General features: G+C 53.0%; 1 protein-coding gene across 10 annotated transcripts; it reads right to left on the bottom strand.

The window, feature by feature from the left end:
* Positions 1 to 498: 498 nt before the first annotated feature.
* Positions 499 to 26,553, bottom strand: CNDP1 (carnosine dipeptidase 1). 10 transcript variants are annotated; one of them, XM_081149166.1, is made up of 14 exons: positions 26,318 to 26,553; positions 24,202 to 24,330; positions 23,617 to 23,677; positions 15,309 to 15,425; positions 13,946 to 14,095; positions 13,063 to 13,225; positions 12,335 to 12,423; positions 8,838 to 9,038; positions 7,377 to 7,461; positions 5,327 to 5,487; positions 4,211 to 4,375; positions 2,797 to 2,938; positions 1,232 to 1,379; positions 500 to 1,054 (listed from the first exon to the last, which is right to left on the bottom strand). In XM_081149166.1, coding segments are annotated over exons 2-14 (1,554 nt in total). In that variant the 5' UTR covers positions 24,204 to 24,330; positions 26,318 to 26,553; the 3' UTR covers positions 500 to 984. The 10 variants fall into 10 exon arrangements, 7 of the variants coding, with proteins under 7 accessions (XP_081005296.1, XP_081005292.1, XP_081005293.1 ...); XR_013999666.1 differs by lacking the exon at positions 26,318 to 26,553 and having other exon boundaries at positions 502 to 1,054; positions 1,944 to 2,938; XR_013999668.1 differs by lacking the exons at positions 23,617 to 23,677; positions 24,202 to 24,330; positions 26,318 to 26,553 and adding an exon at positions 20,952 to 21,186 and having other exon boundaries at positions 502 to 736; positions 818 to 1,054.
* Between the last annotated feature and the right edge of the window lie 797 nt (positions 26,554 to 27,350).

Below are 27,350 nucleotides of genomic sequence, written 5' to 3'. Positions count from 1 at the left end.
AAGCAAACAAGAGGGTTAACTGAAATGATTAATGACTGCTCACCGCTGATGGCTTTAAATATAGAGCTGTCGTGCTCTCAGGGTTGATTAGCTCTCTATCCATCACTGATGCTATTAAAAGCTCCGGGCAATTTAGATGTCGTCTCTGAGTAAAATCCAGTGGGCTCAGCAAACTTCTATCAGATGGAGTCTGCTGTGGCGGATATACATGTGCAAAGACGTTAGAGAGACAGGATGGCCTTTACCGATGGAGGGGAGGAAGAACAGAAATCGGGAGGGACAGGCGGGCAGCATCCATCACAGCAAAGCTGAAGAGGCCTGGGAAAAGAAAAGACGCATCCCCACTCGAGGAATCCCGAGTGGCATGAGGCTATGCACACTGATCACTTCTCTTTCAGAACTTTCCAGAAGCAGGAAAAATAAATGAAGGGACGCAAGAGGGTGACATGGTATCATGCTCTAGTAATACCTCTAAAAATGAACCCGCAGGGAAACCATGGTGGTCAGTGGTGGACACCAACATTTTTATTAACAAGGTAAAGGGGAGAGGTGGCCCGGGCAAGGGCGGGGTGAGTACTGGCAGTCGCTGCGTGGAATGATTGTGTCCTGGGTACTTCCAGACGAGACAGCAAGCTAGAGTGACCACGCCAGTCGTGGCAAGGGGAGGTCCAGTAAAAGAATCGTCCTTGTGCTCCAAGGGCAGAACGAGTCCAGTCCTGGGCTGCTGCAGCTGACCCTGGGGACATCAGGCTGGTGATGGTAGCTGTGACTTTAGAGGCGTGCAACGGGGACATTAAAGCATCCCCAACGTCTGTACCTTTGAGACGCCATATCATTGGTCCAAGTGTCCAAAGATGCTTTAAATGGGAGGGAAAACATTATCTCCTGGACCGAAATTCTCTGGATATTTGGTTCCTTGCTGTCCAGGGTGTGGGCGAGGGGAATCTGTCAGCAGGCCGGGCCTAAGCGGGAAGGTTCCTGTCGTTACTCGTGCAGCTGAGCCACCTCTAGGAAAAAGGCAGCCAACAATTTGGATCCGTCTATGTAGTTCCGCCTGTTGAGAGAAGAAAGAGAAACACCGTTATTTGCATTCAGATGGCGGAGGAACACCCGCCAAGTTGAACAGGGGAGGGGAGGGCATAAATTCAGTCTGAAGCCTGCGGCATGTCCGAGGTCACCGATGCACAGACCTGGGGCTGGGCGGCGAGGCCGTGGCCCCCCCAGACCCCACCTGTTGATCTTCTCATTCTGAGAGTGCTCCCCGTCGTCAACGGCGCCCAGCGGAAGCATCAGCACACTCTTCTGGATAACCTCCTGGAATGTTTTGGCAATTGGTATGGTGGATCCATCCCGGATCATGTCTGGCTCCGTTCCAAACACTGCAGCCAGGGAAGAAGGCCTTTGATAAGCAAGACGACGCCAGTGACCCCCGTCCATTTGGTGGGTGGGGTGAGTAAGCATCTGCTGTCATGCAATTTATGTTCTAAAATAGAGCGTCCAGAACAGGAAACTAAAATTGGAATGATGATATTAACTTGGCTCCAACCTTATCGGACCATCACGACTGTCCCTTTCCTGCCCCGTGACCCAGTCCAGAACCCCACACTGCGTTTGTCGCGGCTCCTCAGCCTCCTCTAGTCTGTGACAGCTTCTCGGTCTTTCCTTGTGTCCCATGACCTTGAACCTCTGGAAGAGTACTGATCGGTCGTTTTGTAAAATGTTCCTCAACCTGGGTTTGTCTGTCTTCTCATAATTGGAAGGGGTCGTGCATTTTGGGGAAGAGCAGCACCAATGTACCTACTTTTATGGTTGGTTCATAAATTAAATATTAGGAAAGTGAGACTTAGTTTTTTAGGTGTTTTTTTTAACCAATATGTAAATACATCGCTATAGTCAACTGTCACCTGACCTCTCAGTGCTTGTACTCAGATTTCAATGCATACCATGAAATAGCTGAATGGCTGTCCCAGGGTCTAGAAAGAGACGAGTTCAAACCTTCTGGGCCAGAGGGCGAGGTGCCAGTGATGGAGCGGAGACGAAAAATAAAGTGACGGAAGAGGACACGCCGCGTGGTCCCTGTGAACGCGAACCGCGAGGGCGCGCCTGGTGGCCTCTCACGCAGCAGGCCCCGAGCGGACTCGCGCCTTCCTGCAGGAGCACCTGGGTCTTCACCGTGGGCCCTGACGTGTGGACAGCACGTCTCCCTTCGCCGCATTCCCTGCGCCTGCCTGGCTGAGCTTCCTCTTCCCTTCACTCCCAGCTTTTACTGGTCACTGCTGCCCGTGGGGGGTGGGACGACGGAGAGAAGCAGGCTCCAGGTCTGGGGCTCGTCCTCTCTCCAGTTTTCGTGCTCGCGTCCCTTGTACTGACAGCCCTCGCAGAGAGCCGGCCCCCCAGGAGGCCTGGACCTCAAACTCCAGCTCTGCTGCCATCAGGGTGTGGCCTAAGGCCCCTTCTGCAGCGCAGTGGTCCCTCCCTGCCCACGGCTGTACTCTCCAAGGCTTCAGTTACCCACGGCCAACGGCGACCTGGCCGTACTGCACGGAAAACGCCAGAAATCAACAATGCCTGCCGCACGCCCCTCACTTCATCTCATCACGCAGGCATTTTGTCATTCCCATCATCACAAGAAGGGTCACACTCAGTAATACAGCCGGTGTAAAGGACAGTTGGCACTGGAGTTTCACACTGTCTGCTTTATCCAGCCCCCGCTCCCCACCCCACCCCGGGCCCGGCCCCAGTCACCAGCCCTTGGTCCCACAGTAAACTGGCACCTCGAAGTATCTTAAGTCCAACCTGTTTTGATGGCTCTTTTTGCTGCAAGATACTGATGGTCTTTGACATCTGCCACCCACGGGTGTAGTCCCAGCACCATGGAAACAGCCATCTGGTTGGGACTGTTTCTTTGGGAGAATATATCCTGGAGATGCTGCTTCACCTAAAAGGTAACGTTTTCAATTGCAAGAGAAAATCTGGAGTTCCTCCCTCAGACAATGACTATAGTCTCCCACCAAGAAACTCTGAAATCCCAGCCCGACAAATCCAGAGGTTGTGATGTGATCTTGGCCCTGCCAGAGGGAAGACGGCACAGCCAGCAGGGTGTCCAGGGAGAGCTTCGCCCAGTGGGAGAAACACCAGCTCTCAGCCCCCTCACCCCCAGCCCCCCCCATCCCACCACAGCGTCTGACTGCTAATGTTTGCTTGCTCTGAATCTGGTAACTGTGAAACCTCGAATGGTATTACGGATCCCACGAGCAACAGGAGTATTATGAATGCTGAGTGACTATGAAACATGATACAAGTATAACTGCTCAGTTTGAACATCCCCCTTTCGGGATTTATCGGCCCTTCATGACCATTTCGAGAGCCATCCCACAATGACTGGGAAAGGGCTTGTCAGCACCCTTCTCTTTGCCCCGGCTCCATTCCGGTTGCTGCTGTGGAATCCTCCCGGGAAGAACCCCACAGTCTTAGATATTTCTTCCATTCATTCCTTCAGCAAACGTTTGCAGAGCACCTGTCATGTGGCAAGACCTGTTCTAGGGGCTGGGGTGTAGCTGTGAGCAAGAGGGACAAGGTCCCGCCCTCAGGGGATGTAAGTGGTGAGAAAGTGGGGGTGCGGAGAGGGAGGAAGGAGAGGAAGTGGGAGGGGGCGTATGTAGAACGTAATTATCACCTAGAAAACAGTAACAGGACAATGGGCTGGAGAGGGTTGGGATGAGGTGTTTCTTGAGCTCATTTGTTCAGTTTACAAAGTCTGTTAAACTTGAGGATAACTGATGACGGGCGGACGATGGGGACATATAACTCCTTCCAGATAACATTTTCGTTAAAAGGCTCCTATCCGAGTGCTCATTTCAGACACTAGGATAAATTGATGGCAGGCGCTTGAGATTTTCTAGCTCAATCCAGCCGTAGACAGCGAGTGTCCTCATCTGTGTACAAAACCAGTCTCGCCTCTGTAACTACCATTTAACTTTTAAAAATTTTCCATCACTCCAACTCCAAATGGTTATTTATCTGACTACTATAATTGCATGTAATCAAGGAAAGAGATTTCCACTGAACAGAAATGATGGCTGTTTTTTGACATCAGTTGCAGTTCCTTTTGTCTTGGAAAAGGTGGCACTTCAGTGCCGCCCCCGGAGCTGCTCACTCAGGTGTGCGGGGCTCTCGGGAAGTGCTGCTCGCAGGCGGGCAGGTGCGTTACCTGTTTCTCCACCACAGACACATCCATGTGAGGGACCAGGCGGATGGAAAACTTTCCTGTCACTCGGCCAGGTATGACAGTTTTAGTCCCGGGCTCATCAAACGCCCCCTCGATCCCGTGAATGGAAAGAGATGGGAACCTCCACAGGTGCATCAGAATTTCCTCCTGAATTAAAATAAAATTATTTTATTATATACAAGAATGACTGATTAAAACCAGTCCAGTTGTATTGCTCACATCACCAGTTTCTGTCCATCGGAGACAACCATTCAGGACAAGTTCATTCTCACCCTGCTTGGCTACGTCTGGACTAGTACAAATGACCTTCTCCCTCAGGACACGAGGTGCTTGCGGCTGTCACCTGCCCAGGCCACTCCCATAGACAAGGGCCCCTTGTCATCAGATCTCTGGTTTCCAGTTAACAGATGGCAAGGGGGCCCTTTCAGAAATTTGAGTTCAGTGATAAATTTCCCTCCCAGTCACCCGTGACAGCCTGTGCGTAAATGCATGTTATTTTCCAGGCATCCGAGCTCGCTGCAGACGCCTGAGCCAGTTTTCTTTCTCACTGTGGCCATGCAGAGCTTGTGGGAGGAACTCTGCCCGCGTTCAACAGGGCTCCCCTCTCCTGCATTCCCCCACCCCAAGCAGCCAGCCATCCACCCACACACCACAGCAGGCGGAGGAGGGGTGGCCACGAGGGAAAGGAAAAGTCTGAATTTGATTTAACACCATTTCCGCCTCTGGGCTACGCCCTGCTCTGAGGGGCGATCTACAGAGCAGCCCGAGGCTCTTGGTTTTGTCTAGAAAAATAAAGTTAGGGGCCTGGAGCTAAAATGACTGCAGACTGTTCTCTCATTAACCAGATAGGAAGCCCGGCTGGGACAGTCTAGTAAGCGGATTAGGAAGGGCAGGGCTGTGACAGAGGAACTGCCCTGTGGGTACAGCCCCAGAGAAAGGTCTGGATCTAGACCGGGAGTGGCTGGGAAGGTGAATCTCCGCCTCAGAATGACCTGCTTGGGTTCTCAGGTGTGAGATCCGCAGCACGCAGGAGATTAGGATCGGGGAAAATGGGTTAGTATCGTCAGTCCCCTCAGCGAGCCATCGCCTGAGCCATACCTTGGTGTCATACAGAAACCGCCGCACCTGGCTGCTGCTCCGATATTCCTCTAGGTCCAGGTCGATGGCCCCGTACATGTCTCTCTCCTCCTCTGTGACAGGAGCCACGTGGTCGTAGATCCCAGGGATCAGAATGTGACCAGACGAGTCTGTGAGGCTACCTGCAGGATACAGGTGTTCCCTGTGGGCTGGTGCTCCGGCCCTGCCGCGGACCACGGGGACAGCCTGTGACTGGCTCCTGTCCCCACGGCAGAGCCACCGGCAGCAGCTCACATCCTCGGGGTGATGGTCCCAGGAGGGAGCAGCTTCCTCGGCCGGCACCAGCCCCGCTTTAACGCCCACCTTGTTGATGGAAGGATGAGCTGTAGATTTGCCATCAGTTAAATGGGGTTTGACTCACCTGCATGACATTCTACCTCCCAACTATACCTGTTAGAGCATAAACATTAAAAACTTCTCAAGCCCGACTGGGCGTGGCTCAGCTGTTGAGCATCAACTTAGGATCCAGGAGATCAGGGTTCGATTCCCTGTCAGGGCACAGGCCCGGGTTGCAGGCTCCTCGATCGCCAGCAGGGGGCGCACAGGAGGCAGCCGACCAGTGACTCTCATCATTGATGTTTCTCTCTCTCCCTCTCCCTTCCTCTCTCTGAAATCAATAGATACATAAAAGAAAAAAAAAAAAAAAAAAACTTTTCAAAAGTTTTATATTATCCTGAGTTAAAGTCATTATAAAAAATTTTAGCCCAGCCGGGCGTGGCTCAGCAATTGAGCATTGACCTAGGACCCAGGCGATCGGGGTTCAATTCCCGGTCAGGGCACATGCCCGGGTTGCGGGCTCGATCAATGACTCTCTCATCATTGATGTTTCCATCTCTCTCTCTCTCTCCCTCTCCTTTCTTCTCTCTGAAATCAATAAAGATATATTTTAAAAAAAAAAAATTTAGATATGTGTATGTGTGTATACGCACACACACCTGACAAACTGAAAATCCTCATTCCTCAACTTCTCGCCCCTACACACGGTAATAATATAATGAATATCATCATTAATCAAAAGCATAATTGGGGTCTAGTCTATGAGATCCATCAGGACCATGAGAACCTTTGTGGTGATGAGCAGTCGCCTAGACTGTTATTTATTTTTTTATTGATTGATTTTAAGAGGGAGATGGGAAGAGGGGAGGGGGGAGAAAGGGAGAGAGAGAAACATCAATTTGTTGTTCCACTTATTTATTGATTCTTTTTGTTTTTTAATCCACACCCGGGGATATTTTTTCCATTGCTTTTCAGAAGACATCGACTGGTTGCCTCCTGCACATGCCCCTCGGGGATGGAACCTGCAACCGAGGTATGTGCTGCCCTTGGCTGGAATCGAACCCAGGACCCTTCAGTCCGCAAAACTGGCTAAGAATCATTGGTTGATGCTTGAATATGCCCTGGCCCAGGATCAAACCTGCAACCTTGATGTATCAGGATGATGCTCTAACCAACTGAGCTATCCAGCCAGGGCCTAGACTGTTATTTATGAAAGATGTTGGGATTAATAGAATAGGAGAAATCATCGAAGAATGTAAAAGAAGCAGACTCGACATTCAGTAAACACTGCTCACAATCTTGAGAAAGTACTTATCAAAGACACAAGGCAACCAGCAAGTAGAGAACATAAATGATGCACAAGTCTCAGGACAGCTGAATCCATCCTCGGTCAGCCTGGGGGCTTTTATTCAAGTAAAGACACCTCCTAAGACTATGCGTGTCACACTACTGCGGCCACCCAGACTTTCACGGGGTTTTCCTTGGCTTCCATTATGTCCACACAGAGCCAAGCCACCTGTTGGTCCAGCCCTGTGGGGTCACACTTGTCATTTAACCTGTGTGGTCAGGGGCAGTGCCCTCGTTGATGGAAGGCGGGTCTGTGCATCGCCACATCCCAGCATTCGCCCGGCGCTGGGGCACAGCAGGGGCCCAGGGACTAGGTGTAAACACCAGTCCTCATGGAGCCTCCGAGCCTGCGTCCTGAGGCACAAAACAAAATGAAATAAGACCTTACCGAGAAGAGCCACCAAGTCAGCCATTGGCTCATGAAGGATGCCACCGAAGGTCCCTGAGTGAAAGTCCTGATCTCTGCATTTCACCTGCAAGACAGGCAGGAGAAGACAGGTCTGCTGCTGTCGCTGGGGCCGCCGTAGCTTCCACGTGGTGGGAAACATGCCAAGCGGTGTCCCCCAGGACTCAGGTGAGCAGCCTGACGTCACTTCTGCTGTCCGGTCACATGACGCCCATGTCTTCATTTCCCATGTGTCCCGAACCCCCTGAAACTGACTTCAGCCCCCACCTATTCCGCAAACGGGGTTCTGTGCAAGATCACCGAATTATTGATGGGTATGCCCTCGTCTTACTCTCGGTCTCACCCCCATCTGCTGCTCACCCTCCTTCCAGAAAAATTCTCCTCCTGTGGTTTCTGAGAAAGTTTCTTCTCTGGATTCTTTCTGTGCCTGCAGGACAATCCTATCAATGTCTCCTCCAGTCACTTCTTTTCTGTCTCCCGCCCCCACGCTTATTCCGGGGCTCGCTCTTCCTCACACACAGAGCTCCGAGAACTAGCTCACTGGGCTCCATTCACCGCCCACACTCCTCCACGCGCCGCCCCGAAGCTCTGACCCCCCTGGTGTGCTCCACCTTCTGAAATTCAGGTCCAGAAGTCAACTCAGCATCTCCTCCTGCGCTGACTTCCTACCAGCTTGCTGTTTCCAAAGCAAGGGGAGTCCCCAGTCCTGCTAATGGGTCACCTTAAAATGACACCATAGCCCATGTCACCAGTGAGGGGTTTTTGAAATTGTCTCTTCGACTGATCCCCCATCTTCCCTGCCCAGCGGGTCTTCCCTGCCCGATCCACCTTTAAGGTCAGGCCAGGGGGGTGTCCTCATTCCAGCCCCAATGGGTTCCCACGGCACGGATTTTGGTGTCCACGTTGCTACGTGAGAAAACAGAGGAACTTGGCGGAATGACAGGAGATCTCCCAGGAGGTGCTGTCTGACTCTGAGTCACGCGCTCTGCCCCAGGCTGTCTGTACTGATGAAAACAAGGGCTGGACCAGCTGCGTGGGGGTTGCTGTGCTCACGTTAGAGGTGAGGACTCGGAGGCCGAGAGTAAGGGGCCTACACAGGCTGTGTGTGCATCACTGAGCCGGGACTGGGATGCAGGCCCCGGGGAGCCCAGCACCTGATGGGCAGGCTCCTCACCCAGACTCCACAGCTGCAGTCCCTAAGCCTTGGCCTGTGTGTCTCAAGCCCTCAGAACCAGTCTGCAGAATGATGCACAGAGCTCACGCTCACAGTGGGGGGCTGGTGAACCCCCACCCAGCCCCAGGACCTCCCTCCGAGGTCCCTGGGCATCCCGGGAGAACTCTGTGCTCTCACACAGCTCTGTCGCTGCCCCTCCCAGGCCCCAGGGCGGCTCCCCGCCTGCAGGCCAGCAGCCGCCACGGTTTCCCTCCGCGGTCTGCGGGTACCTCCACCGTGAAGTAGCTGTTCCCTCGCGTTCCGTAGATGAGCGCGGGCCTCCACCGGCTGACCCACAGGTTGTCTGAAATCACGATGTAGTCCACGCTGGAAAAGAACCCCTCCTTTTCTCTCGTGACAAGTTCCTCCAGGCCCACAGAACCGGCCTCCTCCATCCCTTCAATGATAAACTTGATGTTCACCGGGAGATCCTGAGTTAACAAGTCAACAGTGGGACAAGCCATTCTGTCAAAAGCTGCACAGCCACCCTCTCGCCTCGTAAGACCCAGGGTCGGTGGGTATTTAACGTAAACACAGTAATTATTGCCCGGCCGGCGTGGCTCAGCGGTTGAGCATCGACCTGGGATCCAGGAGATCTCGGTTCGATTCCCCGTCGGGGCACAGGCCCGGGTTGCAGGCTCCTCGATCCCCAGCAGGGGGCGTGCAGGAGGCAGCCGATCAATGACTCTCATCATCGATGTTTCTCCCTCTCTCTCCCTCTCCCTTCCTCTCTCTGAAATCAATAGATACATTTAAAAATAAATAAATATACAGTAATTATTCTATGTGTTCCATGCAGGAATTACTCACAGTCCCAACATCTCTGTGATAGTAAAGGAGCTTCAACTAAGGCTGGGAAGGAGAATTCGAGGGAATGCCCAGTGTACACACCGCAGGGCGACCCACCAGTCTGACGCCGGTGAAGAGTGTGGGGAAGGGATTCCTAACAGAGGCGGCATCCACCCCACGAGCTCTGCGGGGGCCCCGACAGGGGCGCTTTCTCCCTTCTCCCCAAAGGGAATTTCTCTAGAAAGGCCACTCAGTGACAAACCTCTTCTCCGCCCTCGTAATTCTGAGCATGATATACGAGGACCCTTTCCTCTGAAAGACCGGCTGATGTTTAAGCCTCGGGATAATTTTCATTTCAAGTGTCTGCTGTTTTTCAGCTGTGAGTTCCAGCTGCCTTCTGACTTATTCAGAGGCCCTGGTCACACAGCAGAGTGGACTTGATTTTTCCCCAGCTAATACCAGGGCTCGGGATCGCTGCTGTAAAATTATCACAACGTGTCCCTCCCCGTCGGTGTTGACCTTATTGTATCTCTACAATTTATAACTTCCTATCTCAGGGCCCCGTGAAGAGCAGAGGCCGGAGCCTCCTCCCAGCGCAGGAGACGCGTAGGAGGCTCTGGGAGCGACTGCAGGCAGGCAGACGACCACACAAACACACCACTTTGATCTATGAGGGGACCGACTCGCCGAAGAGGAACCAGGCAGGACGAGCGGAGGATTATGTGTCAGGAAATGTGACCCGCGGCCACCCGCTGGCCAAGGGCACGTGGGGATAGGCGTTTGTCCAATGCATCGCTTGGGTACATTTCTAGGCGTCACAGGAAGTGGAGCTACATTCTGAAACCTTAATATTCAAAAGCTCTTTGCTAACATTTCACTGTCAACAACAAGGGCTGAGAGGCAGTAGGAAAGCCTCAGAATTTCCTGGCAAAAGGTGATTAATAAAATGCCAGCCAATGGCTGCAAGTGTTCAGAGAGGATGACAGACCAGCAGGGCTGTCCCTTGGCACCCGAGGGACCTGGTGAGCCATGTCACCCACCGCCGGGCTGCTCACGCGTCTCCCTGTGCGGTGCGGGCACTGCCCCTCGCCCTGGCTCCTGGGGAGACGGTCCAGTGGGGCGACGCAGGCTCAGTGATCTGCACACGACACAGGAGGGGGGAGGGCGCCAGGAAAGAAGCGGGCGCTCTCAGGGCCCAGCACCCGCAGGCACCGATGCGCCTCGACTGTTAGCTTCATTTCATCGCTGGGGGCCCGGGGGTAGAAGGGACCCTTCCTGGCTCGCAGGTGAGGAAAAGAGGCTCAGGGAGAATTAACTGCTTACGTTCTGACTGTAATTATGTAAGTTTCGCAGCTGAAATTGAAAAGCAAAGCAGGTTTTGGCCTTTATACAGGAATTTTCTTATAACTATTGTTTCCCTTCCCTTAAGAAAGAAGGGGGGGAGGGAGAGGGAGAGGGAGAGGAAGGGAGGGAAGGAGGAAGGAAACGGAGAGGAAGGAAGTCCAGGGCGGGAACTCTAGACAGAGAGACAGGGGAGAACCATGAAATCTCCTCGGGGGAGACGCCGCAGGGCCCGGCCCTGCTCTGAGGGACAGGAGTGGGGAGCGAGGGCCACCGAAGATCTAGCCCTCGGGCCTGGCTGGGACGGCCGGAGCCTGACCCCTGCCGCCCGCTTCCTCCTGGCAGAGGCTGGATGGAGGAGCCCGGCCTTGACCCCCGTCTTCACGGCCCAGTGCTCAGAGGGGCTTCCTCCAGTGCGGCCAGGCGAGGGAGAAGGTAGCAGGCTCCGTGTCCTTAGGGTTCCCCCCACAAAATCCTTGGACGGAGCCAAGGGCCAGGCTTCCTGTCCCAGGCTCACTGCCTAGACGGGCTGCTTCTGTGTGAAATGAATTCCGCTGCCAAGTAAACACAGGGTCAGAAAGTTGGCCACGAAAACTGACATCCTTGTTTCTACAGGACAGATCTGAGGCCCCGGAAGATTCGGCCTCGTGCCCGGGGCCACACAGCTGGACAGGCCCTCGGTGCGGAGTCTAAGTGCACTTGTCAGAAGGGAGGGTGGTGTGAGATGAAACCATCCTTGTGAGGACACCATGTGGGACAGTGGGAGACCCAGGCCACCAACATGTCCCCTGGAGGCCGAGAGAGGCGGCCCCTCCTCGAAGCCGCACCCCTACCTTTCCAGGACCTGTGTTGGACACCTGTGAAAACCACATTTCACAGGGATGGAAAAGACCTCAAGATTCAGACAGAACATCACATGTCGGGGTCTCTATCTTGATAACTGGTCAAGTAGCTAACGTATTTTTTTAAAATATTTATTGATTTCAGAGAGAGGAAGGGAGAGGAGAGAGAGAGAAACATCAATGATGAGAGTCATTGACCGGCTGCCTCCTGCGCGCCCCCTGCTGGAGATCGAGCCCGCAACCCGGGCCTGTGCCCTGACCGGGAATCGAACCGTGATCTCCTGGATCCTAGGTCGATGCTCAACCGCTGAGCCACGACGGCCGGGCGCTAACGTATTTTTAAAAGTATGTATGTCTCTATTAATAAAACCAGACTCTGTAATAGGAGATAAAAGCACGAGCTAGAGAAAGACGCAGGTGGAACGTCAAGTCCCAGCAGAGAGCGCCTGGCCGCGGGCTCGCCATGCTTTTCGTTTCGTTTCTCAGTGTGGTCGGCAGCAAGGCTCCCGGTACCAGGCCTGCCCCGGCCAGGGGCTCTGCGGAGTTCCCTGCCTGCCCACCCCTCGCTCCCTCGGCTGTAGAGGGGCCGTGACTGTGACAACACACACTGCGGAGGCTTTGGGGAGAGCGAAGGACAACATTCGGCAGAAGGCTCGGGGCACAGCGCGGGACCCGAAGCAGGCGGCCTGCCCCGTCGTCACCGCCACCACCACGGCCACGGCCACCGCCCTCCCTCCCAAGCCCCCGGCGCCTACCTCCCCCAGGGCCCGGAAGGCGCTCACGGCGTTGACCCACGCCAGGACGGGGCCCTTGTTGTCTGTGGCTCCCCGTCCGTACAGTTTTCCTGGAAAAGGGGGGAGAGCTGTCAGAGGAGCAGGGGTACCCCGCCGGCCGAATGCTAAACAGGTGGCGGCACAGTGGCCGCGTGACAGGCCTTCTGCCCCAGGCGCAGGCCCTGCGCTGAAAGCGCGGTGTGTTCCTCCTGCAGACAGCGCGGCCCAGCGGGTCGGGAGGGAGCTCCTCGGCGCCCGCAGGCCCGTCCGCCCCGAGGGCCAGCAGCTGTTTTACCCACGTTCACGGCGGAGGACCTGCGGCTGTTACACACCTGACATAGTCTCGCATTCTGAGATTTTACGAGCAAAAGAATTTAAAAAGGGTATCTGTGTCTCCATTAACCTTTCTTCTTTCTTTAAAAAGAAGTTTTAAACTAATTAAAACATTTGGGAATTTCAGAAAGAAGACATGTGCCCTAACAACCGTTTTCCCCACACCCCGAGGGCTCCATCGTGGGGAGCCCATTCACCCAGGGGCTCAGAGGGTGGCAGTTTCTTTGGCAAATGCAAGAAAGACCAACTCGTAGACCACGAGAGTGGCATTAGTTCACTCTTTACAGCGACAGTTAGACCTGGAGCCAGGGACGGAGGCCTGTCTTAAATCGTCACCCCCGTGAGCATCCCTCATCCACGGTGGGCCCATCACTGACCGTCCACTTCCGTCAGCGTGTAAGGGTCCGTGAGCCACCCATCGGCCTGCCTCGCCGGCTGCACGTCCAAGTGGCCGTAGAAGCACACGGTGGGTTTCCCTGGCTCGTTCCCCAGCTCAGCCAGGATGACGGGAGGCATCGGGAGAGTCTGCCCATCGGGCAGCTGCGGAGGAAAATGGGTCACGGCCTTAAACGAGAGCTGTTTGGTTCGCCCTGAAAATTCAGAGACATGACATTGGGAGTCCTGTTTCCACCCCCGGGTCTTATGGAGCCCACATAATTCTCTAACCACCCTTTACCAGCTCCATCATGGGCACCACGGGCACTTTTAATTAACATGTGAAACGTAATTAAAACAAAGCACTTCCTTAGACACACACTGACAGAGAGTGAACTTAACCGGGGTGCTCTTCAGCAGGAACCCAGACTCAACGAGCCTGAACCGGGTGGACAGAGTCGGAAAACGAACCATCCGGAGACTCGTCAGCGCTAAGCCAGGCGGCGGCACTAGGCGCTGGATTTAAGATCGCCATTCGTGACCGAGCGGCAGGAGCAGGCAGTGATCTGACCAGAGGCTGGAGCCTCTGAGAAAGATGCACCAGGGCTTCAGGGAGATGTGCAGCTTGCGTGCAGGGTGTGGACAGCGGGGACCTCTCCAGAGTAAGTCACCTTCACTCACGTCCTCTACTTGTGCTCTCCCCACTCCCCCCCAAGTCCTTACATGATGAGAAACCAATACACGAGCCTCATCTGGTACGAGGAGGAACCACGGGCTGCTTTAACTGAGGGTCAGGGCAGGCCCCGCCCTGCCACCACCCCGGGTGGGCGTGGCCGATGCACAGGGAAGTGCAGCTCACGGGGGAGGGGAGGGTCCACCCAGCACCTGCTGAGAGCCCAGGTCCACGAGGTCCACGCTGGCGCCCAGGCGCCGAAGCTCCTCGGCGGCCACGGCCATCATCCTGAAGAGCTCTTGTCGGAGGCGGGGCACGGGTTGGACGGAGTCACTCTCGATGGCGACCCACTCCTTCAGCGTCTGTGCAGACAGCTGATTAGCATGACACAGGACAGGAGGCAGGGAGTCCCCAACACCCTTCATTTGACCTCCATACTCAAAAGTCCCTGGGACAAGCCGAAGGTGTAAACACAGAGGCCAGAGCGGCTGGGTCAGGAGGAGAATGGGCCAGGCAGGTTGGGGGAAGGCTGTCTTCCCTGCGCCTGGGCCCCTGTGGGTCCACAGGGTTGCAAAGAAGAGCTTGGTTTTTAGCACTGAGAGCGAAGGCCAGCCACATCCACTCTGGGACTCAAGGCTTCCCACAATGTCCTGGAGGCCTCTGGACCTAACAAACACCTGACTTGACCCCCATGGTGGCCTCAGCGGCTGCGGGGCTCCAGAACCATCCTCCACACTTGGATTTTCTGGTCAGCCCATCACTCCTTGTGCATTCGGCATAGTGCTTCAGCACAAAACACCTAAATGCCAAAGGGAGTCCTGATGTTGACTGGTTGGTCAAGTAAAGGTACACTGGACACGTGTGCAGACAGGACATGGGGACTCAAGGTGCAAAGTTTGTGAAAGCACAGGGAGTTCGGGCTGTGGTGGTGGCCTGGCCTGAGCGAGACAGAGGCGGGGAAGAAGAGGGACTTACAGGGAGACTGTGGGTGCATCACTTTCCTGCTTCCCTCCCCAGGCCTCCTTCTCCATCTCCTGCCCCATAGATGCCAGGTGGTGAGGCAGGAACAGAGCAGAGGAGAAGAAACAGTGCATCGATCGCACCTGGACCACAAAACAACAGCATCGGCACCAAACTGGCAGAACTCTCGACCGAAAGCTGCTGCAGCCGGAGGTTCACTCTGGGTTAGTGTCGTGGGGAAGATGCATTTCAGCCGAGTGCGGGTGGAGAGGGTCTCAGCCAGGGCCCTTCTAGAGGGACAGTGGCAATCTGAGGATGGCTCTGAGTGAACCTGAGCACAGTGGAGTTTGCGGGCCACTGCCAGACACAACTGAACAGACACCCTGAGGTCCAATGTGCAGGAAAGGAACAGAGCGCCCCTTTCAGGAGAAATGGCTGGGAGAGATCTCTCCCGTAAACCTAACAGTCTGTGACTGTTTTAAGTCAATGAGGAATCACAGGTGTTTTAAATGGAATTAAGTTGTCAGGCAAAAACCCCCACAGTTCCCGGCAAACAGACATTCACCCAGACACCAAAAGGGATCTCGTGCAAGCACTCCGAGTGGTTTCTCGAACCTGCACAAATTCATCCTGATGGAGATCCATGTACCGGAAGACCTTCTCGACCAGGCCGGGGTGGGGTGAGGACATGCCTCCCAGGAGCAGCAGCAGGACAGCAAGGAGAGATGACGCCTGCAGGCGGGCAACAGGGGAGGAAGCAAAATAAGAACCAGGGCTTGGACTTTCGACCTTTCCAATACTTGAAGAAAGTCTGTTCTCCAGCACACCTTTGGCCAGTCGCTCAGATGGAAATAACAAAAGGCAGTGGGCTGGAAAATCTACTCTGTGCTCTATTTTCCCCACACACTTTGGTCTCCATGCTGAAGGACTGTAACAAGGCAGGATCCCAGCTCACAAGCCTGTTTTTAAATGACCTTCGTCAGTCTGTTCCTGCGATTTCCTGTCCTGTTGGTTCACTCCCCCTGCATCATAACACACACATATGGTGTTAGGGGCAATATCTGGAAGGGAGAAGAGGGTGATATAATTTTTTTTAATCAAAATTTTTATGTGTGGTGCTGGCCAGTGTGGCTCAGTGGTTAGAGTGTCGGCCTGTGCATCAAAGGGTTTGGGGTTTGATTCCCAGTCAAGAGCATGTACCTGGGTTGCAGGTTTGACCCCTGACCTGGTTGGGGTGCATGGGGGAGGCAACCAATCAATGTGCCTCTCTCACATTGATGTTTCTCTCTCTCTCTCTCTCTCTCTCTCTCTCTTCCCTCTCTCTCTCCTCTCCCTTCCACTCTCTCTGAAAAGCAATGGAAAAAATATCCTCAGTTGAGAATTAAAATTTTTTTCTTTTACATACAATTAACCACTTTATTAGAAAGCATGTTTTGTAAACACTGTCTAGAATCCTATGCAGTGTTAGTGTGCGGAGGTTTCCTCCCATCAGCTCCTGAAGGAGGGTACTTTGAAAAGAAACGCACAAGGAATAGTGTGATAAGTAACATCTAAGAACTGAGGATAATTCAGACACTGCAGGCCACGCTCCCCACCTTGGGGTCCCTGCTCCATGGCTTGCTCTTCTCTCCGTCCCACCTCTCTGGCTTCTGCTTCCCTCCCTGATGGGTCCCTTCCTTCTCTCTCCCATAAATGTGGTACCTGTGTGTGATCCCAGTCTCTGCCCTCCCCTTTCCCTGTGCCCCCTTCCTGGTCGTCTATCCACCCTGCAGTGGCCCCAGGTGTGTGGGGTGCAGACCAGAAACCCAGATGGTAGTACTTCCGGACGCAGAACTAACTCATTCTCTTCTCCCAAACCAGCTCTTCTTTGTGGTTTTGCACATTCTGAAAATGGACCATTTTAGATTTAGGCTGCTTCCTTCCTTGGCCTCCAGCTCTGGGCACCAACAGAGTCAAGGTGAGGATGTGTGTCTAGACTATAAAGAGCTACACAAGTCAACAATATGAGACAAATTAACCAAATCTGAATAGACATTTCTCCAAAGAAAGTCTACAAATGATCAGTTAAGCACATGAAAAGATGTTCAATCTCATTAGCCATCAGGAAAATGCAAGTCAAACAACGAGGAGGTACAAGAAGGCGATGGGTTGAGTGGAAGCTAGCTACACTGCCACTCTCCCAGGACCAAACTGGAAGTACAACTAAAATACAGAAAAAGCACTCTGATCAACTGCAACTGAAGACGAGCTGGGGAGCACCCTTATAACCAAGGACAAAAAGTGGAGATCGCATAGAGACTGCTTTTGCATGGGGGAGAAGCAATTGCCCCACCCTGCTGGAAAACCTCTGGCCCCACCCCACGGAGTTTCTACAGCCTGAGGCTCCTACAGAGACTGATAACAATCAGCTGCCTCACTCTGTGGAGTTTCTACAGCCCGAGACTCATCAAGAGATTGAATAACAGCGTTTCGGTGCTTTGAGTCTTTGCCTGATTTGCTTCTGGACCCAGGGTTTGGAAAAGCAGACCTTGGTGCACATCTTGGTCCTGTACAAACACACCCAGCCCCAGCAGAGAGAACCAGATGCTTGGAGTGCAGAAAACTTCAAACAGGGTACTCAAAAACAGTCACAAACAGTGTCTGATATTGGCTGGCACCAGAGGCCATCCAAAAGACTGAGAGTCCTAGCAGATCTACCTAATACACAGAAACAAATCCAAACAGGCAGCCAAAATGGGGAGACCAAAAAACAAGTCCCAAATGAAAGAACAAAAGAATTATCCAGAAGAAGAGCTAAATGAAATGGAGATAAGCAATCTATCAGATATAGAGTTCCGAATACTGATCATAAAGATGCTCAACAGCATGAGAAAAGAAATGGAAACTATGAAGGAAATTAAGAATGACATAATAGAAATAATTTTTTAAAATATTGGAAGGAATAAATAGATTAGAGGAAGCTGAGGATCAGATCAGCAAATTAGAAGACAGAGTAAAAATATCACTCAACCACAGAACCAAAAAGAAAAAATAATTAAAAAACAGGAGGACAGTTTAAGGGAGCTGTGGGACAACATAAAATATAACAATATTCGCATCATAGGAGTGCCAGAAGAGGTCAAAAGTAAGCAAGGGTTAGAGAACATGTTTGAAGAAATGGTGTCAGAAAAGTTCCCTAACCTGGTCAGGGAAAAAGTCACACAAGTTCAGGAGGCACAGAAAGTCCCAAGCAAGAAGAACCCAAAGAGGCCCACACTCAGACATCATAATTAAAATGCCAAAAATTCAAGACAGAGAATCTTAAAGGCAGCAAGAGAAAAGCAATCTGTTACCTACAAAGGAGCTCCCATAAGGCTGTCAGCTGACTTCTCATCAGAAACTCTACAGGCCAGAAGGGAATGGCATGAAGTATTCAAGGTCATGCAAAACAAGGATCTGGAACCAAGACTACTCTATCCAGCAAGACTATCATTCAAAATAGATGGTGAAATAAAGAGCTTCCCAGACAAAAAAGGCTAAAGGAGTTAATCACCACCAAACCAGCATTCCAGGAAATGTTAAAGGAACTGCTGTAATTAGAAGTTGAAATGGAGAGGAAGAGAAACAGGCATGAAGGAAGAAAATGGCAAAAGATAAGTATCTATCAATAATGACCTTAACTATAAATGGAATAAATGCTCCCATCAAAACATAGGGTAGCTGAATGGATAAGAAAACATGACCCAAATATATACTGTCTACAAGAGACCCACCTCAGAACAAAAGACTCATACAGGCTGGAAAAAAAACAAAAACAACTTCTGGAGGACTTTAAAGGAGAGATCAACAGCAATACAGTCACCACAGGGAACTTTAACACCCCACTGACTTTACTGGACAGACCTTCCAGACAAAAACTCAACAAGAAAATAGTAACCCTAAATGACACACTAGATCAGATGGATTTAATTAACATTTACAGAAATTCCTCCAAAGCGGCAGAATAGGCATCCTCCTCAAGTGCACAGGGGACACTCTCAAAGACAGACCACATGTTAGGACACAAAACAAGTCTCTACAAGTTCAAGAAGATTGAAATCATATCAAGCATCTTCTCAGACATTTACACAATGGAACTCTGCAGCTGTAAAAAGGAAGAATCTCTTACCATTTGAGACAGCATGGAGGGACCCGGAGAGTATTATGCTAAGCAAAATAAGCCAATCAGAGAAAGACAAGTATCACATGATCTTACTCATATGTGGAATCTAATGAGCAAAATAAACTGATGAACGAAATAGATCCAGAGACATAGAAGCATGGGACAGACAGAGGGATCTCAGAGGGAAGGTGGGGGGTGGATGGGGAGAGATTAACATAAGAATTTATATGCATAACCCATGGACACACAGACAATAGTGGGGTGAAGGCCTGGGTGGAGGAGTACAGGGTGAAGGGGATCAATGGAGGAAAAAGGGGGACATTTGTAATACGTTCACCAATAAAGATAAATTAAAAAAAAAAAAGTTGCCCGGCCAGGCCTGGCTCAGCAGTAGAGCATCGATCTAGGATCCAGATTGTGGTTCAATTCCCTGGTCAGAGCACATGCCCAGGTTGTGGGCTTGATCCCCAGAAGGGGGCGTGCAGGGGGCAGCCAATCAGTGACTCTCATCATTGATGTTTCTGTCTTTCTCCCTCTCCCTTCCTCTCTCTGAAGTCAATAAAAATATATTTTTAAAAAAAGAAAAAGCCCAGCCAGGCATGGCTCAGCGGTTGAGCATCAACCTAGGATCCAGGAGATCGGGGTTCGATTCCTGGTCACGGCACATGCCTGGGTTGCGGGCTAAGCAGCTATCAATGACTCTGTCATCATTGATGTTTCTATCTCTCTCTCTCCCTCTCCTTTCCTTTCTCTGAAATCAATAAAGATATATTTTTTTTAAAAAAGGGAACTTGGCCCAGTAGATGGCGCCAGTGAGCCACCCCTGAGCATCCTTTGCCTCCTCCTGAAGGGAATGAAGCTGGACCCAGCTAATCTCTGGGGGGCAGAGCCAAGACCCAGGGGCTGCAAATAAATCAGGGAGAAAAGCAGCTCTGGGCACCCGGGAAAGGCTCTCTGAAATGGAACAGGCTACCTTTTGCAGCGACCCATCTAAATCAATATTCGAACTGTTATTTTTATTTTCCATGCATTCAATCTCCATTTAAAAAACACTTGGTGCTCCTCCCAATGAACAGTACAGCGGGGACTCTGAAGAAAGGCAGCCACAGGAAAAGAGGAGTGCCTGTGAGGAGGAAGAACTGTTAGGGTTTGGGGGGAGCCCCTCCCTTCCCAACAGGTTCCTGAGGCATGGTCCCCGGTGGTGGGTCCTCCCACAGGGTCCGCATGACTGCGCTTCCCCTCAGTGCCCGCAAAGTGGACAGAGCACCTGTGTCCTTTGCCGCAGAGACGGTCTGTGGGCACTGACCCTGCCTGTAAGGTCCTGGGGGGGTCCCTGCATCCCCACATCCCCGCACTGCTTGCTGCCTCCCCAGGCTGCCTCGCTCACCCCTTTCCCTTTCTGTCTCTTTTCTTGGGTTACAGACACACGTGACTTAGAACTAATTGCACAATTCCTGGCTTTTGTCTTTGCACAAAGAAGGTGCTGGAGGGCAGGAAGGTGAAGAGGGGGCAGGGAGCAGAGCTGGAGGCCTGGTCTTAGCATGATCTCGGTGGGGCAGGTAGCCTGGCTCAGCTGGAGATGCCCCCTGTGGGGCCCTCAGAGAGAACCCCCTCATGCTCTGTGAGATCCTGTTCATTCCAGCTCCTTCTTAGATTTGGAACAAAAACTCTAAGTGCCTTATTTTTAAATACTTTAACTTGTAAGATTTTCTGAAGCCACTTCCACATCCTCAGCAGTGGACGCACCCCCACATCGTCCTCCCAACTGACCCAGCTTCAGTCCAGGGAGCCTCTCCACGGGCCCCGCCTCCGTGTCCCCTCCTCCCGCCCAACTCTCGCCAGTGGCGGGGAAGGTTAGATGGCCTGTGTGCTTAGTTGAGGTGGCCTTGACATCCCCGGGGGCTGCCTTGGCCAATGACACTGTGACGCTTCTAGCCCAGCCCTCCTGCACTGCCAGCTGCTGAGAATTAAGAACCCACACGAAGCTTCTTGCCTCCCCCACACGGCCTGGGCCAGGCCTGTTCCTCCCCTACACTCAGTGGCCCACTGGCCAAACCCTTTTCCACCCATGAGAAACGTTGTGCAGGGTCACCTTGGAGGCCAAGGCTCCCACTTACCGAGCCCCCTAGAGTCCCGTGGTGGTGCGGCTGCTCTGGGAAGGCGCTCTGCCGGGGGCTGGGCTGACGGGTTTGCTATTACACGGGAAAGGCGCCCCACTGGTCCAGCTCACCGTGCCCAGATTAAAAGTTAAAGCGGGACCTCCCCTCCCTCAACTGGCCTTTCTGGATTCCGCTCAATCCCCCGCAGAGCTGGGCTGGGCCCAGCATTCCTGTGCTCACAACCCCAGCAGCCAGTCTTGAAGAGGGAGTGGTCAGGGCGTGGCTTCGGAGGGCAGCCTGGACACGCTGGGGTGAAGAAACAGAATCCCCCAGAAAGCCCCAAGAGCTAGGAGTTTCCCCACCATCCTCTACCTGCGAGTCTGACCCCAAAGAAAGCTTAGCTCGGGAAGCCGGGGCTCACTCCCGGAGCCCGAGGCCGCACCGGCTCCAGGTGCTGCCGGCTGGAGGCAGGGAGCGCTGACCGGACCCGGTGCAGGGGCAGCGGGGCGCAGTCCTGGGCACAGGCAGGGCGCGGAGCCAGGCTGGGCGCCCACTGCTGCGGCTCCGCTGCCTTCTGTGCCCGCGCTCTGGTCCGAGACCCTGCGGCAGCCTCGTCTCTAGACGCTTCCACCCCCGCTCACCACTGAGTGTTTGTTCTGTTTCTCTCCAGCAGAGATATTCTTTACGTTTTGAGTCCACGGCTTTTTAATTGGAAGTTTAAAGTGCGGTAACTGCGCTGCTGGAAGTGGGTGCGTGAGTGTAAGAGCGGACACCTGCTGAGCAATGATCAGAATTCCCTACGGGGACCTCCCTCTCTTTGGTAACTTGAAACCTTAAAATTATACTGTTAAGTTAAATGATGGACAGTTGATAAATATTCAGATCATTTCTAAATAAGATAAAACACTGGAACATTAATTTCTGAACATGTGTATCTACTTTTGGCTTCTTGTTAGAGACTAAAGGTATCTGGGTCTGTTGGTAAAATGTTCCTTTGCCGTGTTGAAAACCCTGCTGCCCCGTCCTCAGGCCCCAGCCCTACTCGCTGTCTCTGAGGCTGTGCTATCTACCTGGAAATTGCTCTGGGCCCTGAAGTCTTGGTTTCCTCCAGTGTCTGGCTACAACTCTGCACACCGATGTTCCCAATCTCCTCTCCCCCTTTCTGACTTGGCGTCACTGGGAACTAAAGAGGCCCTTGTCCGAAGCCCTGCACCTGAAGCTGGAGGACCGGACGTAAACTCCAGAGGAGTCACCTCTACAGACCACAGAGGGACAACTTGATCTGCTGCTGCACAGGCCACTCTGAACACTCCCTGGAACACCCATGACATCCCAGAGTCATTGAAACCACAAATCAGTCATCAAAATCACCCTCATAACACCGGCTAAAGATGCTTCCAGCCCAACACCTGGAAATCTTTTTAAAAAATTAATCAGCCCAGCTGGTGTGGCTCAGTGGTTGAGCTTCGACCTATGAACTAGGTCACAGTTTGATTCCCGGTTAGGGCACATGCCCACACTGCGGGCTCGACCCCCAGTAGAACGCATGCAGGAGGCAGCCAATCAGTGACTCTCCCATCATTGATGTTTCTTTCTCTCTTCCTCTCTCTGAAATCAATAAAGGCATATTTAAAAAATTGATCAAAGAGAGAGGGAGGAAGGGAGAAAGAGAAAACATCAATTTGTGGTTCTACTTATTTATGCATCATTGGTTGGTTCCTGCATGTGCCCTGACTGGGAATCGAACCCACAACCTCGGCATATGCCGAGGACGCTTTAACCAGCTACCCGGCCAGGGTTAGAAATCTTCTTGGCCAACTGCCCTCTGGACTCAAAAATGGAGTTTGGAGTTTGTTCTAGTCATTAATGTTCATTTTTGTTTCCCAGGAATGCGTCTCATAAACGCCTGACTACTGGCAGCACAGGGAGATCGGTGGTCACTCTGGGCCTGGGGGCAGGCTGAGTGGGGAAATAATTCCAAGGGCACAGTGCTTCTTTCTGAGGCGACGAAAATATCCTAAAACCAACTGTGGTGACGGTTGCACATGCTTGTGAATGGGGTAAAAGTGACTGAATTATATATTGAATTATATAAAATGCAGGTTCCTGGGGCTCCCTGCCAAAGGCTTCACACTAATGTGGGACTGGGGTGGGGTGGGGTGGGGGGCAGAGTTCAGGGATCAGTGAGAAAGGCAGCAAACGGTACTCCACACCCTCCCCCAAGTCACGCCTCGCCCTTTGCACTCAGCAGCTAGAGGTGCTCTGTGGTTTTAGCAATAACATTGCTTTTCCCGTGAAGGAAAACTGCGCATGGACAAGTGTGCTGTGGTGGGGCCTAGCGCACCCCCCCCGAGAAGCTGCCTGGGCCTCGGGTCCTCACCCTGGCTGCCACCACCCACCCAGCCTGGCTGCGTCCCAGGCACTAGAAAAACGATTTGAAGAGAACACCACACAAGTGTCCGTAAGAATAGACAGCCACCCGGAGCACACCATAGGCCACCTCTACATGGCCTGTCCCTTGGCAGAGACAGTGACACCTGAGGGCACGTCCAAGCAGTGGCAACTCACGGGCCCCGTGCAGCCTGTTCTGTGCACCTGGCTCCCGCATGGCACATGCACCCTTTGGGCAAACACACGTCCAGCACTCTGGTCCCTGCTCTCCCAAAGCTGGAGGCCCACTCACCATTCTGCCCAGTTTGGGGTCCATCGGGCCGGGTTCCAAAGCCTCAGCAGTGCCCCTGGACCTGGACGAGAAGTGGAAAAGGAAACCTCACCAAGGCCTTCGCGGGCACATTATATACCTTGGTGCCAACGCTCGTCTGTGTCCCACAGCCCTCCTCGCAGGAAGACGAGGCTGGTACAGTGGCCCATTCTATTCACACTGGGAAACAAAGATGCTGCACAGACGTCAGCCAATGGGGGGGGGGGGGGGAAACAATGGGTCTCCTACGCAGACTCGTAATGAGGTAGTGGCCCGGAAGTCATCTGATGTTATTGAGGGCCATCGGGGCTCTCAGGCTGCGTGTGACGACCCAGGAGCTGCACTGTGCATGCGTGCAGGTGTCACCTGTGAGTGGGTGCATGTGCCCAGGCCAGCAGAGCCGAGACAGAGGTGATGGGAGCACACACTGTGACCCTGAGCGGGTGGCAGGGCCCTCCTCTGCGGCCGGGGCCCTCGTGATGGGATGCTGCCTAGGAGCTAGGTCAGGGTCACAGGCCGCGTGTTTGCTCAGGCTGCCACAAACGGGGCAGAAATCCATTGTCTCACATTATGGAGGCCAGAAGTCCAAAACCAGAGTGTCGTCAGGGTTGGCTCCTCCGAGGGCAGTGACGGAGAGTCTGTCCCTGGCCTCCCCCTGGCTTCTGGCAGTCACCGGCAATCTGGGCGTCCATTGTCCTGCAAACACATCGCCAGTCGCTGCCTTCATTTCACGTGGCATCTCCCTGTCCAAACCTCCCCCTTTCACAAGGACACCAGTCACACTGGAGTGGGGCCCAGGCTCCTCAGAATGGCTGCATCGCAACCACATCTGCAAAGACCCTATTTCCAAATCACCATTTTCTGAGGTGCTGGGAGTCAGGACTTCAACATATGAATTTTGGGGGATACAGTTCAACCCTAACAGGTTGTAGGCTTCCAAATCCCCTAGACAGGCCTGTCCCAGCACCAGGCCCACAAATCCAGATCTCCAGGGGCAATCCCTGGGCAGGGTTAGCCTCTGGTCTCTCCCACTCACGGTGAGGGCAGCCGGGGCTGGAGGACGGGTCCATCAACCCTGTGGGTCAGAGTCCGCACTGCGCCCTCTTGGGCAGAGTGTCTGGTGAAGAAATTCTGCTCTTGCTAATGGACGGTCCCCTGCAAGCTGTGCACTGAACCAGCTCTTCTCTGAGGCCTGCTCAGGGAGCTGCAGGTCAGGGGAATCTGCAAACCATGTTTCCACGCTTCGGTGCACTTAGGGGCCGGCCGTTCTCTTATGAGGTAGAGCAACAGCTTCTACCAAGTACAGATCGTTTACAATGACGACCACCAGCTGGAAAGGAAGGGGCTGCACCGGGATCTGCTATGAGCCTGGGTGACCCACGGTCACATTTTGTGAAAAAGTGCAAAGGAAAAGGCAGGCAGGCTGTGAGCAGCATCGTAGGCCGGCTCACTGAACCCCACTGTGGGGACAGAAAAGTAAAATTTCTTTTACCTTCCTAAGTTCTTCGGGCTGCACTAAATGACCGTACTTATTGCGTGTGCATGATGCCTCCTAGGAATGAGACCTGAGGACAAGTGGGACAGTTACGGCTTGTGTGCCCTCCAGAGCTACGGAGAAGAGGGGTGGGCTTGGGACTTCAAAGGGCAGGAAAGTAATTCACAAGATGGAAAGGCAAATGTTTGTAAGTAAATGTTTGCTGGGCCATCTTGAACAAGGGGACACAGAGAGGGCTTTGGTCAAGGACCTGCCAGGTTCCTCCCTGCCTGTCACACCTGGCTCACAGTAACCATACTTACCTACACGCTAGCTCCCTTCCTGTCTAAATCACATAGCAGGGAAGGTCAAACGCAGGGAGAAGGTCAAAGTTTCTTCCTGCGTCTTTTGTTAAAATAACCAGCTAATGTGGGACATTCACACCATGGAATACTATGCAGCTATAAAGAAGAATCTCGTACCCTTTGGGACAGTATGGATGGACCTGGAGAAAATTATGCTGAGTGAAATAAGCCAGGCAGAGAAAGACATCACATGATCTCGCTTATATGTGGAATCTAAAGAACTTAATAAACTGATGAACAGAATAGATTCAATGACATGGAAGCATAGATGAGACTGACGAATGTCAGGGGGATGGAGGAGGGGGGTGGGTGGAGGGGGAGAGATAACCAAAGAATTTATATGCATCTATGCACAACCCAAGGACATGGACAACGGTGGGGAGAGGGACTGGGGAGGGGGAGGGGACGGGGTGGAACGGGTCACTGGGGAGAAAAAGGGACATCTGTAATATTTTAAACAAAAATAAAATTAAAAAATAAAAATAACCAGCTAAAAATAACCAACATGTCAACAAAGGCCTATTTGGGGCTAACACTGCCTCCCCTCACCTCTCATGGTGCCCCCCAAAGCCTCAGGGCTGATGCAGACATTAGTCTTCTCTGAAAAGTGATGAATGCAGTCTGTCTCCATGGTCCTTCCTCCAGCTAATGCTACCTAGTTTATTTTTCTCGGTTTTCCTTGAGACAAATGTCATGGTATCACCGTGATGTAATACAGGGACTTAAAGTCTGTCTCCCTCCTGCAGAGCGACAGTAATGTCAGCCAGGCCTATCACCCACCCCTGGCGCAGCGAGGAGCGGCCCTGGGAGCACTCCGACAGTAAGAAGCCCAAGGAAGAAGCACCTGCTCGTCCTGGGGTGTCCTCCCCTGTCCCCGGCTGAAATGCAGCTGGGGTTGCAGGCTGCAGAGCAGGTCCTGGACCATGAGATGACACCGAGGGCAGAGGCGGCGCCCACAGCAGGCCTGGCCTGGCTGCGCAGCCCTCGCGCAGCCCAGAATGTGCGTCAGTGAGGTGAAGCCCTGGTTGGTTTGGGCACAGCAGCCTAGCCGACCGATGTCCTCACTAGTTAACACGCTGTGGTTTAAGGTCCTCAGGTGTCTAGCATAACCTTTCTGACCCAGTTAAAAAGTAGCAAGAGCAGGTGAACCTGACTTTCCCTCGGGTCAGGAAGGTTCCTCTCAGCCCCTCCTCTCCTGGGCCCAGCACTTGCCTTTTTCTAAGGGAGAGCAGGCAGCTGGTTCTGAGTGACCAGCTCCTGCAGGAGTAACAGGGGAGGGATCGGGCAGACGGGACCAGGCAACTCCTCCGGGAAGGCGCACTACAGACCTCCTGGAGGTTGTGATGAGAGCCCTCTCCTAGGAAAGCCTCCCCGAGGACTAGGACGGGGTGGCTGGTGAGGAAGGGGACAAGGGGACTGCAGAACTCGGGCATTGGCACTGGTGGCGACTCCAGGGCAGGGAGGACCCAGGGAGAGAAGGTGTCAGAGAGGTCTCAGGGGCTAAAGCAGTGATTTCCAGTGTCACCATCCTGTTCCACTAAGTGTAGGTATGAGGGCCCAATAGACAGCACCCTTTTCCCCACCCCAGTTCTGACCTGAGTCAAGGTGGTCAGCAAAGTGGACACACTACAGACTTTGAGATGAATCAAGCCCAGCTTCCCAGATACCCCGGGCTTTTTATCAGCTGGGCCAATACACAATCCATTTTGTTTAAACCAATTTGACTGGATTCTTGGTGACCTAGGGATGGGGACAGACCTTCCCTAACAGCTAGGGAGGGCCTGCGAGTCACACTCCTCCTGGGGGCTAGGAGAGGAGATTCACCCCACCTGAAGCCCCACCACACCACCCACCACATGCAGTGTGCTTGTGGGTCA

This window comes from Miniopterus schreibersii (genome assembly GCF_964146895.1).
Source record: "Miniopterus schreibersii genome assembly, chromosome: 10".
Classification (NCBI taxonomy): Eukaryota; Metazoa; Chordata; class Mammalia; order Chiroptera; family Miniopteridae; genus Miniopterus; species Miniopterus schreibersii.
Note: the sequence above shows the minus strand (reverse complement) of the source record. Positions and strands in the feature narration are given on the sequence as shown.

Excerpts from the sequence above, each read along its gene's own strand:
- CNDP1 (XM_081149165.1), bottom strand. The coding sequence starts at position 19,876 with ATGGAGATTGAATGCATGGAAAATAAAAATAACAGTTCGAATATTGAT. Across the intron at positions 15,426-19,807 it reads TAGATGGGTCGCTGCAAAAG|GCGTCATCTCTCCTTGCTGT; the intron begins GTAGCCTGTTCC and ends GCCCGCCTGCAG. Across the intron at positions 4,376-5,326 it reads GGTTTCTGTATGACACCAAG|GAGGAAATTCTGATGCACCT; the intron begins GTATGGCTCAGG and ends ATTTTAATTCAG.